The 16,184-nt window shown below is 39.7% G+C and overlaps 1 protein-coding gene across 1 annotated transcript in view; it reads left to right on the forward strand.

Annotated features, from left to right (window-relative positions):
• The first annotated feature begins 15,085 nt into the window (after positions 1-15,085).
• Positions 15,086-16,184, forward strand: part of card14 (caspase recruitment domain family, member 14) — a 28,642-nt gene continuing 27,543 nt past the window's right edge. The window contains exon 1 of the mRNA XM_057842585.1: positions 15,086-15,376. Coding sequence (XP_057698568.1) covers positions 15,163-15,376 — 214 coding nt within the window. The 5' untranslated portion in view covers positions 15,086-15,162. The remainder of the gene's footprint in view (positions 15,377-16,184) is intronic.

Here is a 16,184-nt window from a genome sequence, read left to right on the forward strand (position 1 = left end):
ATGACTAAAATAACTGGCATTTGTTTGAACGGGTGTAGACCTTTTATCATCACTATAACTGTAATGGTTTCAATGCCACAGATATTTTGTTAATTTCTTTTCCCCACAAATGTTATCTCCCAGCTCCTCTATTTATTGATTGGCACTTTCACATCCGAAAACTAAAAGCCTCTGCAACTGGACACTAAAGTTGAACTGATAATCTGGCATCTCAGCTCTTAAACAGTTTTGCTATTGACTAAGTACAGTATAGCAGGAGCATATCAGGTGGGTCGAACTTCACACATTATATGTGAAGTGTGGAAGCGATGCTAAATGCATCACATGACGTGAGTCAAATAGATGACTCAGTCGTTGTCACATGAGGTAAACATCTTTTCGACAACTCCACATCTGAACACATCTGTAGAACTTTAAGAAGGGGGTCTGTCAGCACGTGTGCGTGTATTTGTGCACGCATGTTCCAGATTCTATCACAGTGGTGCAACAGTTACCAACTAAATGGTACATGGCTCCACTCAAAGGGAAAATTGAGGAGCAAGGAGTCACAGATTTTTTTTTTTTTTTCTGATAATGCCATAATTACCATTAACCAAAAACATTTATTAGAAAATGTATTTATTTATTTATTATAGGGCTGTCAAACGATAAAAATTTTTAATCGAGTTAATTACAGCTTAAAAATTAATTAATCGTAATTAATCGCAATTAATCGCAATTCAAACCATTTATAAAATATGCCATATTTTTCTGTAAATTATATATATATATATATATATATATATATATTCTGTAAAATAAATTGTTGGAATGGAAAGATAAGACACAAGATGGATATATACATTCAACATACGGTACATAAGGACTGTAGTGGGCATTTCACTCTACTGTCATTTAAATATGTCTATGCTGTCCTCACTCCGAAGCGTCTACTTTTTCCAAAGCTAGACAGCTAGTGAACGACGCCATAATAATCAGACTTCTTTCTTTTTCATCTGATTTATTAATAAAATGGCCTCAAACCATTGTCCTCTTTAGACCGTCGTAAAACTACAAAAAAAAAAGTACACAAGCATTGCATTAGCAACAACGTTAGCTTAGCACGCTATACAGGTTCACAAAACATAAACAAAAAGCGTCTCATACAAAAAATATAACATTTCGCTTACTAACATAATATGTACATTATTTACAACAACCATACTTACGGACAAATCTTGTCCAAGGATCATATAAGCACATCATTACAACGTAGGCGTCAGCCCGAGACGTCCTGCAGCCATATTGAACTGGAAAGACAACAATAAACCATGTCGCAAAGCGACCACAAGAGTTCGCTGTTAGACAGCACAAAAAGCCTTGCTGTAAAACTTACCAAAAGGCAGAATACTGTCTGAGCGGGACATGTGAGTTAATTGCGTCAAATATTTTAACGTGATTAATTAAAAAAATTAATTACCGCGCGTTAACGCGATAATTTTGACAGCCCTAATTTATTAGCAAAATTTTTGAATCAATGTGGTGGATTAAATTTTGTAACTGACTCAACATTTTGAGGATCAAGTTTAGTGTGCCTATTTTGTTCGTTTATTCGCCCCTTCTAGTCAAAATGGATTGTACCTCTTCCACCGTCATTTGTACTGAAAATGAGCATTCACAGCAAGTCTTTCCAGTTTAAATGAATTGAATATCAGTCACCATCAAAGGCACGCAATGAGTTAGTACATACTTAAAATATGAATTAAAAAACAAAACTTTAGAATTTTACTTGAGGCCGTAATCAGTGTGTATTTTTGTTTTTAATCATTCTAATTTCATTAACTTTGTTTTTATTTACATGGTATTAATAAATACATGTATTTACAAATATGAAATAATATTAAAACACAAAAATGATTAATAATTAAGAAAATATATTATAGTTGCTAATATTTAATGTTATTCAAATGGCCCCATATGATCACTGTCCCTATAAGGAGTTAAAGGTCTTTTAAAAAAAAAAAAAAAAAAAAACATTCTAAAAGTACCAAAAATAGTCATTTGCCCTTAGGCTAATTCAAGTAGCGTTTTTTTTTCCCTAACCAGAGTCACACCTTTTACCAACCGACAGAGGATGCTCTCGTACAAGAACAAGTCTGTGATCATTTTGGAAGCTTTCGTTCAAGTTTCAATTCATTCTTTTCATTTAAACATGACAGGGGTCTGCAGACTCCTTTGGAGGGGCAGATTCTCAAAGTAAAAAGGGGGCACATAGCACAAGAGTTTGCAGCGGCACTGTTTAGAAAAGAATAGAATAGAATAGAATAGAATAGAATAGAATAGAATGGTCTTTATTGAGTCCTACCCAAAATGTGGCCCAAACCCAAAACAACATTACTTCAATCAAAAAAAGAAAAACCTTAAATCAAAAATAGAATTCAAATGTTTTTTCTTTAGTCTGTTTTATTTTTGTGTTCACGTTTTCTTTTATTGAAGTGTTTTTTTTTCCCGAATGAAAATATTTATTTTGATTGAACCAACTTTTTTTTTTTTTTTTTTGATTGAAGCACCTTTTTTATTGATTGAATAATACAGACACACATATCTACCTCAGTAGCAATGCATTTTAGGAAGGAAGACACGAACCATTCTCTCTTCATCCCAAATTTCTTCTGCGGGGAGGGGGCAGCGAGATATCCGTTCTGGCCAGGGAGACTGGTTTCCGATGATTCTCAGACATCTCAATGGAGATCCTTGGCCTCTACCCCAGAGGAGGGACCTGTTGTCTCAGTTGGAGGGGAGCATCTGGCACCCCCACCCGGAGCGTCTTTGCCTGTACCTGTGGCCTCTGAAGGGCCGGATTCCCTGTTAGAGTCCTGTACGGAGGCGGTTGTACAGACTGTACTTTGTGCACGTGCGCCTTCCACGAGGGCACTTTACAGTAACAGGTGGAAACTTTTCAATTGATGGTGTAAGTATAACAATGTGGATCCTGAGCGCTGCTCTGTGCCAATATTGCTCAACTATTTGCAAGAACTTCTTGATAAGGGACTTTCTGTCTCAACTTTGAGGGTGTACGTGGCTGCGATATCCGCCCACCATGTTTTAGTGGATGGCCGATCAGTGGGCTCACATTCCCTGGTTTGTCGGTTCTTGAAGGGTACCCTTCGTCAGCGACCTCCAAGGTTACCACGCGTTCCTACGTGGGACCTCCCTTTAGTCCTGGAGGGTTTGTGTTCCGCCCCTTTTGAGCCCTTGAGTGGGTCTGACATTATGTGGGTCACAGTGAAAACTGCGTTCCTCCTTGCGATTACTTCAGCAAAGCGAATGAGTGATTTACATGCTTTATCGATTTCTCTGAACTGTTTACGGTGGAATTCCGACGGCTCGGGGGTTACATTATGGCCCAATCCGAGTTTTTTGCCAAAGAGACTTTCAGCCTTTCACGTTAACCAGCCGATTACCCTGACTGTGTTTAACGATGCGAGTGCACCTGATTAGGGTTGCCACCTTTCAGAAATAGAAATAAGGGACGCCCGCCTCGCGCACAAAGGCTTACGGGCGAAAAAAAGGGGCATCCCCAAAACTCCTAAAATGCATAGAAATGTATCTATTTTTAGATGAGAAAACTGTATCGTGCACTATGTGGGTATGGCAGTTTCCTTGCAGCAGACTGTTTTTTTTTTTTTCTGCAGGTTAGTTAAAACGAAGTTGTGAATATCGTAATTAACATTTGTGTTGTCGGCACTGAATCCGGTCACGTGATCCATTGACAAGCCAAATTTCTTAAGGGAATGTTCCAGGAGAGCTACAATTCCAGCAGCAGACTCGTCTGCATTATCTATGAAGTCCAGCATTTTGTTGGTGACTCTGGACTGAAGTACTGGACAGCAAGGGGAAGCATCTTCCTATTCGAGGCATCGGTCTGTATGGAGAATGGAATGGGTGACGTTAAGATCTTGAGCACATCGCCCACTGCCTTTGGACCCAGGACTTGTTTCAACAGTGCCTCTTGCTTTGTTCTCCCCAAAGTCGTTTTTTTCACCATTTTGGAATCACATAAAAATCTTCTGATTGAGCCTGTGTCCACAGTCAGCACTATTGTAGCTCTAGCTGGCTACGTTTTACTGTGTGGTATACCTGTCTCACCTCAGCTGCAGTACTTTAGAGGGCAGGAGTGGGATGATGTCAAATTCACTATCAATCAATCAGTAGATAGTATATATCCACGGTAGGACTATTTATTCAGTGTTTATTTGCTATTAATCTTTTAGGAATGATTCCAAATGAGGAGCATTAGTTAGCGTAACAAAATATGATGTTCTTTATGGGTACATAAATTCATTCCATATTGATTGATAATAAATGCATGTTTCAAAAAAAAAAAAAAAAACATTCCTGAAAATAATCAACCACAGTAGCAACTGAAATAGCCTAGTTATGCTCCTATCAATGCAAGATGTATGAAGGTAAATATAAGTATAGCCTGTATGTTATCCATATACAAGAGCATAATATACCAAATCAAGCTCAGTGGATGTTTCGCGTACAAATAATTGTGACGAAGGCTCTTCTGGAAACTTATATTCCATTTGTGGAAGTCCCCTGCAGCATGCTGTTTTACACTTCCGTGAGACGCTGCAAGAACTTTGAAAATGCGCAGGGCAGTGCGCTGAACAGAGCGAGCGAGGTAACTCGGTAATAAACCCGGAAGTGGAGCGCAGTGCAGGGCAGACAGCAGCGGGCAGGCAGATGACTATCTTGCTGTCTTTAATATCTCCTGCCCTTTTTGTTCATTATTGTTGGCTCAGTGGTCACTCATGAGCGCAGGAGGTGTTTGTTTGTGTGTGACAGACGTGCATGGGCTGGGCGCACCACTGCCCGCCACTCCCCGCCACCGCAGCCGCGGGTCGCGCAGGGTCGCCCCATGGGACAATTGTGAAATACGGAATAAATTGCGTTCCGTATTGGTTCAATACGGAACGCAACTTTTAAGCCTACACCTGATGGGCATTTGCGAAGTTTGCTATGTCCTGTTCGGATGCTGGAGCACTGTAAGGAGCACTGTATTGGTGTGACTGCGAGCACTCGTAAGTCAGATGCTCTTTTTGTATGTTTTGGTGTCAGGACAAAAGGCTGCGCGGTCTCGAAGCAGCGACTGTCACATTGGGTTGTCGAAGCTATTCTGCAGGCCTATGAGTCCAAAGGTCTTCGGCCTCCTCGAGTCTCGTGCCATTCCACAAGAAAAATGGCAACTTCCTGGGCAGTGCTGAGAGGTGTTCCAGTGAATGACATCTGTTCCGCCGCAGCATGGACATCGTCTTGTACGTTTGCCCGCTTCTACAGAGTGAATGTGGCAGCTCCTCACCCGGTGGCTTCAGTGGTGCTGTCGGCTTCCTCTCACCGCATCTGAAGTGTCTTCGTGACTATGTTGGTATGTGGTCATCCAGGTGCTAAGCACCGCCCTCTGGCGGTCAGGAGGAATGAAATAGAACGAGAGTTACTTCTGTAACTGGGGTTCTATGAATTCCGGATGACCGGCAGAGTTGCCTGTTATTCAGTCTCCCTGTGAGTACATTCCGAAAAGGAACTAGTACTGAGTGAGCCAGGTCACGCCCACTGGCGTGACTTTGTTGGCATTTTATTCTCGACCTTTGTGCTGCGCACACAATAATAAAGACACATATCTACCTCCATAGCAATGCATTTTAGGAATGAAGACACGAACCAGTCTCCCTTCGTCCCAAATTTCTTCTGCGGGGAGGGGGGAGTGAGTGAGTTTTCTCACTTTACTGTGGCTGGGTGCAACCTCTTTTTGGCTCTATAGTTCCGCTCTTTTGTTCCTACCTGCATCTTTTTCTCAAATTGGCTTTCAGGGTTAAATTCACATACAATTATTGTATAAATCATTCTGCAAATATGACAAAAATATTTATTTCAAATATTTGTGACCACATTAATTTTAAGTGTGTCACAGACCAGTTCCAAAGGGTAGTCAGAGTTGATGCTCCCCATCAGCGCACTTTCTTGCTGGTTGGGCTTTTTCTGTTTAATACAGGGACACTTCCTGGATATGTACTCTTCAATTTCCTTTTCCATGAAAGGCCAGTACAATTGCTTCCAAGCTAAGCTCAGTACCTTTTCAACACCGACATGGCCCATGTTGTTATGGAGCTGAACAAGTGCCGCCTGAATGAAAGCCTTCGGTTTGTGGTCTGTCTGTTAAGGACACTTTGCTCAGTTTGCAGCCTCTTAAAGGGATCCTCTATTTTTAAGACAAGTAATTCTTAAAACATAAATGTTAGTATGAGTTATAATAATTTGATATTAAAACCCCTCTTAATGTTTTTGTTTTAATAAAGTTTGTAAAATTATTTTAAGTGATAGGTCGCCATTCTTGTTACGTCACAGTGCGTGACGTCACTGGCCCCGAATGCCGAAATTGCAGCTTGTCACTCGTTAGCTTTCCCAACATGTCGTCAGTTCTACCCTTCCTATTTGAACCAGATTTGAAAAGTGAAGAGCAGGACAGCAATGTCGGTCGTTCACAAGACAAGGTTCAGGGAAAGATGCGTGCAGCAAATACCTGATAAGACAACAGTTGGGAAAAACTGGTGATGCGAGAGAGTGCTGTTGAACTCCGGTTGGGAGCGAGAGTGTATGCCGTTTGGAAGTCCGGTATTATTAGCAGATATCAAGGTAAGCATTTTGCGTTTTCAAACTTATCCCAATATAATTATGTAGATTGTTAGCATCCAGAGCTGTCGTGTGCTTTACATACAGTACAGGCCAAAGAGCACACCTTGTGTAATCCAGGTCTTGTACATTGTAACGCGTGGTAGCTAGGATACGTGTATAAAAGTACCAGAAAGGAGAGAAGCTTCCACTTATGCACATTTATTCACAAAAAATAATATTTCTACCTTGACCTTCACTCGGGAGCTCAGCAGTACGCAAACACGCGTTCCCTGATGAACGCCAACATTTTTGTAAGGTCCACGTCAGAGTCACTGTCGTCACTGTAGCGTGCCATAGTGCTTTAATTAATTAGTATGATTTGGGGAAAACTCCCACGAAGAATAGTCAACAAAAAAGAAAGCAATACTAATCCAAATCCGTGTTTTTTTACTCACTCGAAGATCCAGGAATTAGACCGATCCCACGGCAATATCGCAGCTGTGATTAGGCCGTCGATTCCACAAAATAGACTGATCCGAAAAGCCGCTGTGGGACCGACGAATAAAAATAAATGGACAGATCCAAAACCATTATTGCAGACGCAATGGGACCCTTACTTGACTGAGGATCCAGGAAAAATGTTCGGGCGCCAGTTGTAACGCGTGGTGGGTAGGATACATGCATACAGGGACCAAAAAGGGGGAGAAGCTTCCACTTATGCACATTTATTCACTAAAAATAATAATTCCACCTTGACCACTCACTTCACTCCCCCTTTTTCCATTTGACTGGAAATTGCATCCAAAAGCAGCACATCGTGGCATTTTACTTCGCGAGTTTAGGCAGCAATAAGCAATTGTTGAACACGCTACACATTTGGAAAGATACTAATTACGTCATCACTGCGAGCCCGCAAACCATGGCGTCACCTAACGGTCAAAATATGGACTAAATATTATAAAATATTGCCATTGATTTAACATTTTATGTGTTTCTAACAACATATTTTAGTACAAGAGAACAATTGTGGTTTATTAGAGCCTACATGTATTTAAATCAGAGGATCACTTTAAGGGTTTCCTAGTGTTGCGTCAATCTTGCCTCTGATTATCTGTTGGTGGTGTGTTATTTTCTTTTAACTTCATGACTTTTCCGATTGCTGGGTCCCTTCTTTTTTCTCGGAATAGTGTCTGGTGACTTATTTGCTGAAGTGGTTCCACATGAGATGGCTTTTAGAGGCGAGGTTGAGCGCAGCCGCCCATGCTACATCTCCCTGGTTGGTTCTCCGACTACCTTCCGGTATGGCACCCACTTGTTCGTCTGACAATTCTTCAGAGCACACTTTTATCAGAGCATCAATATCAAGGGACAGTGAGACAATGGGTCAGCATTTATATTTGTTTTACTGGGCCGGTACTTGATGTCAAAATGAAAATTGGCAAGCTGTTCCACCCAACGATGACCTGCTTCATTGAGTTTTGCAGAGTTGAACACACACGTGGAGGGATTATTGTCTGTATAGACGGTAAAATGGGGTGCTTAGAACAAGTAATCTCTGAATTTGTCCCAAACCGCCCATTTAAAGCCAGACATTTGACCTTCCCACTGCACAAATAATAGTTTTGTTCTGTTGGGGTTAATGTGCATGAACCATATCCAATGACCCTCATCTTTCCTTCCTGGCTTTGGTAAAGAACTGCTTCTAGGCACCTGTGTGTAGTGTGAACAGGACTTTGAAATCAGTATAAGCAAGAACTGGTGGTGTTGTGAGCATGTCTATCAAGTGTTCCAAAAAATCTTTGTGCTTCAGAGTCCATTTTATTGGTGTTCTAGAAGACTGCTGGGGAGACTTTGTCTTATCACGTGTTTTGCTGAGCTGTGGCGTGTCCGACCCACCTGAAGCTAGTAATATAGTGGCTTTGCTATTCGTGAGAAGTCATGCACATATGTTCAAAAAAAACTCAAGAACCCAACAACTGCCGGACCTCTCCAACATTTTGTGGCGTTTTGCTTTCCAGGGCTTGAACAGCTTCAATGTCTTTGGGGTCGATTTTTACACCTTTGGCAGACACTGATCGACCAACATAGCGGACTTCTATGCGAAACAGCTCACGTTTTTCTGGTTTCAGTTTCACCCCATGTTGTTGTAAGGCCTGAAGGACTTTCCTCAACACTTGTACATGCTCATCGAACCACTTGGAAAAACAAAGGACATCATCCAGGCAAGGGATGCAGCATTCATCCCGAAGCACATCAGGCATCATTTCCATGCTTCTTTGACAGTCCGAATGGTATTCTTTTATTCTTCTCAAATCTTCCACTGTCTGCGTGTTTGTATTTGTGTTAATTTGAGGGTGTGGTTGTGTTTCTATTGTTGGAGGGTGAGTGTGATGATTGTGTTATGTAATCTGGAACCCCACTAGATGGACTGGTATAAAAACGGTGTTTAACATCAGTCTCCAAATTAATTGGCAAATCAGTAGCACGTTGAATCAGTTTTCCTTTTAGATAAATTAATGCCAACTGATGACTCATACCTTAATCTTCAAGTTCTCATAAGGTGTCCGACTGCATATGCAAAAGGACAAAGTCCACACAAGTGTTGTCGTCAGTGAAGTTGTTACCCGCTTGACATTCAGTTGCTACGCTACCTGCGACTCGGTAAATGTTTTGGCTTGAAAGCGTGAACAAGTTTTTCTTGATGCTCCACACCAGATCTTCTAGTGTGGTTGGCATGGTGCTTTTTGTTCTGGTTTTGTTTTGTTTTTGCTCCATTCGATCACCTATGTACTTTGCTTGACAACAAGTGGATGTCCAGCCCTTCAGCAGTGCTGTTCCCTCTGTGACGCTTGACTCCGCTCATCGTGGACACCTGCTGGCTCCCTCCTGGACTGCAGACACATGTCACGGTGGCCTCATGGTTCAAATATTTCACTGGATCAGCTCCTCTGCCATTTGTGGAAGAGCGACCCTGGATGAGCCCCCGCTCACCCTGTTACAGGTCCAAAAAACTTGGAATCCCGGATAACAAAAACCAAAACCTGTATTATGTAAATTTCAGCAATAACGATGCTTTTTGGGTTTTACTCCTGTATGAGTTTACGTCTCCCAGCTATTGGGCAGTTGTCATTTTATTAGCATGTACAGGAAGCTCTTCAATGTCACTTAGATCTGCTTCATTTTTTAGCAGGTCTTGTAGTTGTAAATTAGAATCTTCATCAAGCACTCTGGTGACAGTTGGTCTGACTTTTGTGAGGTTCCACGGTGTCATCAAAATAACTGAAGTGAAAGCAAACACTGATTTGAGTTTCCCAGGGTTGTAACAGGAATACTGGACCTTATATTTGACTGGTACCGTTTACAGTAATGAACTGACCTCTTGCTGCTTTACACCCACTATCAAAGAGAAGAACCAACGGGGCATCAATATGCATGCTCTTCACTTTCTTCGGTCAAATTGACCGTGTCTTCAATGTGCATGTGAGGAAATGTAAGTTATTGTAATTTTTGGACAATTTTTGATGCACCAGTCTAAGCCACACCCACCAAATCCCAGGAGAAAACAATTTGTTTATACATAAACTGCATTCGACTATAATCTGCAGGTGCGCACATTGTATTATGGGATATTTACACTAAAAGACATGAAGCTCATTAGTCTGTAAAAAATCATAACTCAGCCGTACTATATTGGTTCAAAGTGTGTGGGGGGAGTAGCGGGTTATAGTCTGAAAATTATGCCAAGTGCAATATGAGTAAATAGTGTTCATACCTTCTGTAGATTCCTTCTACAAAGTTTGATTTTTACCTAAAACATTTGTAATTTCTTATCTCCTGTGTAATCTATCCTTATTGTTGTTTCATCTATATTTAGCTCCCACTCTTTTTTCACCTCTCATTATACTGTCTTTGCTCTCTTTTCTCACTTCGAAATGCCTGCTTTATTTCATGTCTCACTTGTCTTTCCTGATGCCAGACATTCTCTTCATTCCATGTTGCCAATCAAATCTGTGTTGTCCGTGTAGTTTTTTCCATTCATTCTTTTGTCTTTTTTAATCCTTTATCTCCAGAGCAATCTCTGCAGTTTTAACTCTATTAACCTTTTCTCTTTCAGGACACATCAAGTTGAATTTGTATAAATTAGGTGCTTTCTACCTTGATATGTATAAATTAGGTGCTTTCTACCTTGATAAGGATTTATTCATGGTAAAATAATATAACATCTGGATTTACATAGCCTTACAATATCACTTCCAAATACTTCCGCCTCTGTATTGTTGCTGAGCATGCGGTCCCATTTTTCGGCAAAGATTGTATACCTGTTTGCAATATGCACATGGGTGGCCTTGATAGCCTGTTTGCATAAATCATTCACAGCACAATAAATAGACTGCTCAAAGAAGATGATGGTAAGAGAGGTAAGTAAATGAAAATCTCTATGCCCCCAGTCGCATTTCCTCATTTCGACAAGGACTTTGTACTTGATTTTGTTTGCACCTGTCATCTGTCAAGTATGTGTGCCTCAATAGCCTTTTTTTTTCTTTTCAAATTAGAAATTACTTAAGCAAACTTGTATGACATTTAATTTTACTGCCATAAAGAACTCATACATACAGAGCTGAACATATATTGTAGCGTCACTCCATTCAACAAAAGCAATAAATATTTAAACAGGTCACTTAAACTGTCAATTGGTGAGAGATGTAAGATGTGTGTTCTCTGGAAACTAGCATTCTTTGACAAATATAACTGTCAGCCGTTTATGTAACTGTCTGATTAGATGATAAAAAATCAAAATGGAGTGCACTTCACACATTTACGCTCCAATGGGATGCCATGAATACAAGGGCGTAGGTTTGGTCTCAACATTGGTAGGGACGTTATAACGGCATAACCTGCATTCACACTTTCTGCTGGGGATGGGACATGATAGGCTAAATGATCAATGGAAAATAAATCTGTATTGTATTTAATGCGTATTGGTCAGGTGATACACCATTCGATTCAAACTTGGTTTCAAAAACTACTAAAGAAAGATTTTGAAAACTTCCAAAATAAATGTCTGGATTTTATTAGCAAATTTAAATTGCAATATATCAACATAAATAATATTAGCATACTTATTGTACATACTGTATATACTTTTTACCTCAACTATGATTGATGTATGATTATCTGAAAAAATGTCTGCATATGCTGAAAATAACAATATTTTAAAATATATAATGTAGAAAATAAATAAATACATTTTTAAAAAATGCAAGTCATCAGCCAATCAAACGTGCATTTTAGGGGGAAAAAAATGGACCGGTACATTCAGCCAGTGAGACGAGGTAAACGTAAGTCTTAACATAATGAAAATAAATCACTCAATGGTAGGGTAAATTCTATCCTTACAGCATTTGGGATGACAAAATTACACAAAATTACTCTACCTATATAACTGTACTCATTATTGTATGCAAATAAGGTTGCTCAGAAGTCGGTGGGGACAATTTGAGCAACCTGAAAAGTTGGTAGTGTTATGTGTCTACCGTCCACATGCAAACCTACACCCTTGCATGAAAGTGCTCAGTGACTTGCAATAGGACACTTTAACAATGGACAGTTCGACGTGGCATTCGAACTGACGACAATTCGATCAATGTTTGTGACCACCATTTGGGATTAACCCTACTTGTGAAAGGTTTCGATAACTGTGTTCTTGGCATCTGTCAAGTCATCAGTCTTCCCCATGATTGTGTGGCCTCCTGACCCAGAATGAGGTCCAGGGAACCAAAGCAAGTGTTTTGAGTTATTTTTGCTGATTCTGGTATGACACCATGAGTTCCTAGAAATGTGCGTTTTTACAATACAGTATTTCAATATTTGGGGGCATTGAATTCTGGTCTGTAAACCATAATTAAAGAAAATACAAGAATAAACATGAAATATTTCAATTTGTGTAACGATTTCAAAAGTTATGTTATGGTTACTCCATGAAGTTACTCACAATGAATCTGGAAATTCTTATTGATTAATGTTTTTATTGGACACACGAGCCTATCGTACCACAACAGCGTACCGCACGTAACACGTCACCCTTGCTCATTAATATTCATGACGTTAGCAACTGTTAGATGCATGTAAATAGTGTACGAACGAGAGGTTTACAGAGCTAAACCTACCAATTCTGTCCGAAAACAATGTTATTGGTGCCAAATCTCACTGGTAAAGATGTGGAAGAACATGCAAATGTTCAGTTAAAGAGATGGTTTGAGTGTCGAGGGCTGAAAAAGACGGGAAAAAGAGCCAACCTTATCCCGAGGTAGCTTTTTTATCGACACCTTTTTCTTGTGTGCATTGCCTTATGACACTGATGATGACATTCTCCTGTTTCAACAAGCTGTCCATTACCACCATATGCCCTTTCTTTCTTATATATTAAATCCTCTGTTTATCTTACGTCTCTGACCGTTCTCTGGGGTCATTAATATTGCTATTTTTGTGTGGCGATCACAAATGCTACTCAGTGACAGCCAACGAACACTGTTAATTTTTTCACTAATAACTAATCCTAATTCTATTTATTTACACTTCCCCCTTACTAAGGTTGTTTCTGATAAATCTAGAGCTTACCTGCAGGCATGAACAGGCTTACTACAAAAAGACCAAGGTCAAACACGGCTAATTTTTTAAAACATCCGTATTGTAGAAAAATAGGCCTACATGACTGTTGTGATACATACCGTATTGGCCCGAATATAAGACGGCCCTGATTATAAGACAACCCCCTCTTTTTCAAGACTCAAGTTTGAAAAAAGACTTTTTGAACACCAAATTAATTTCTATACAGAAAATAATTACAGTACATCCGAAACAAATGATTATAACAATATATTTGAGAGAAAAAGCATGTTATTTTGACTCATTCAAATCTTAATATCTGAACATTTAAATATGTAAACTAAAGTGCAATCACATTCGTAAATGAATGGCTTCTGGTTTTTGAAATGTAAATAAACCAATCTATTGTGATAAAACAACAAAATTGAAATAACTGCATTAACCATCAAAGTGAAGTCTAACTGTAACTATAGTCTTGAAACAAATCTGAATAAGGAAAAACAATGCAATAAAATCATGCAAACTGGTTAAACTAAAAAGAGTAGCTGAGATCTGTCATGACAGAACATCGTTTCAATGATATCTGGCGCCAGGGCCGGCCCAGCCAATACACAGACTATGCAGCTGCTTAATAGGGGGCAATCTGGCAATTGTTTAATTCATATTCTATTTCTTTTTTTTTTTTACTACAGTTTGCTTTATTTGACTTTTGTGAGTTTTGATACTTGATTACAAGCTTAAAAAATAAAAGTTCTTCCTTAACTTCTTTCCTCTTTTAGAAAAAGATTTGGTGATATCTACTGTAAGTACTGACAATCATTTGGGGTGAGAAGTTTGAAGAGTGTAGTGCCACAAAATCTGATTAATATACAAAATATGGACATATAGGTTGGATTGCATGTATGGGTTTCACAGTACACTGTGATGAAATGGTAGGCCAAAAATATGGGCCCCTTGGCATTATTTTGCTTAGGGCCCCCAAATGGCCTGGGCTGGCCCTGTCTGGCGCCATCTAGTGTCGTGAATGGGGAGAATAGCTGAGATCTGTCATGACAGAACATCGCTTCAATGATATCTGGCGCCATCTAGCGTCGTGAATGGATATAATGTCTAGACCGCAAATATAAGACGACCCCCTCTTTTTCAGTGTTATTTCAATGCAAAAAACATCGTCTTATATTCGGGCCAGTACGGTAAATGAAATTTGAATTTTTTTCAGGTCATTCATTGTCAGACAGAAGCAGCACGGCAAAATCCCACGCTACCAAAAAAGAGTAAAAATATCAAAATGGCTTACCTCTTCGGGGCAGGAGAAAATATCCTTCATATGTGGACGGTCGTAATATCTAGAGTCGTTTCTACAAGTTCCATAGCAGCAGTGTTTACCCGTTTTTGAAAGATTACCAGCAGAAAACACACAGTTGGTTGTATGCGAGCGCTCTTCTATGCTGACCACCTTCCGGTTTACGATGGTGACGTCACGCAGCCTTGCGGTCTAAAAAAGCATTCGTGCAGCAAGCTATTACCTGTTGTCATTGAACTGAGTTGCAGGCCAATTCTGTTAAAAATTATAAATAATGATCTCCCTTGTGGTTGTGGGATCATGTCATTTTGTGATTGCAAGAACGTTTTGGGATTGTGTCAACACTATACTCTATGTAGTCATACAGTACGCGCCTCAAAACAGAGGTCTTGTATGACAGGTTTTCTGACACGCCCACATGTCAACACACACACATTTGACACAAACACCCACTGGGCGTGGAAAGACTGTCACTTTGATACTGGCAGTCTGCCTGGTCTAGTCTCACTGCCATTCTTGTTGAGTTCCAATACTGAGTCACTGAGCAGTCACAGTGGCAGACAATCCTTATTGCCGACTTACACAACACTCTCAAGATGGCAGGAGAGAGTGTGCCCGAGCGTCCAGACCTGAAGGAGATGGGAGAAGAGGAACTGTGGGAACTTATTAATGATAACCGCCATCGGCTGTCCTTGGGGGTGCGGCCGTGTGTCGTGATCCCGTACCTCAGGCAAGCCAGGGTGCTCACTGAGATGGACGAGGATGAGATTCTTTCCAGCCACAACCTCACCAACCGCTCAATGAGAACAAGTAAGATGTTGTTGTCTGCATGGTTTTATTGTCTGGAGATGTCAACTCTTTCCTATGCAAAATATTGACACACTCACTGGCAAATTATTCACACGTGTAATTGTAGGTATTGCATGATTATAGTATTGTAGTCGAAGTAATGAGTGAAACAACTGGCAATTTTGATTGCTTTGTCTAGTAACATTTTCACTTAATCTGTGGCCAGGTGTACATTGTAAACGAGAAGCCGCAGTATATTTGAACTGTAATGACCATTAAAAATAATTTTCATTCACTTTGAAGTTGATTGTTGAGCATTTTTTTTGTTATTTCAGTTATCTTGGTTCATCATTTATAAACTGGCATAATCAAAAGCTATTGAATGATAAAAATTCATTTCTACCACTTTGGCATGTAGTAAGTCGTCAAGCTTTGCCTACACCCTGGAAACATACAACTTAAAGTGACCTGAAGTATTATGTGTTTTGTATTATTTTTAGGGCTGTCAAACGATTAAAATTTTTAATCGAGTTAATCACAGCTTAAAAATTAATTAATCGTAATTAATCGCAATTCAAACCATCTATAAAATATGCCATATTTTTCTGTAAATTTTTGTTGGAATGGAAAGATAAGACACGAGACGGATATATACATTCAACATACTGTACATAAGGACTGTATTTGTTTATTATAACAATAAATCAGCAAGATGGCATTAACATTAACATTCTGTTAAAGCGATCCATGGATAGAAAGACCAGTACAAGTTATAGAAATTTTATATTAAAACCCCTCTTAATGTTTTCGTTTTAATAAAATTTGTAAA

Source organism: Corythoichthys intestinalis, chromosome 8, assembly GCF_030265065.1.
Source record: "Corythoichthys intestinalis isolate RoL2023-P3 chromosome 8, ASM3026506v1, whole genome shotgun sequence".
Classification (NCBI taxonomy): domain Eukaryota; kingdom Metazoa; phylum Chordata; class Actinopteri; order Syngnathiformes; family Syngnathidae; genus Corythoichthys; species Corythoichthys intestinalis.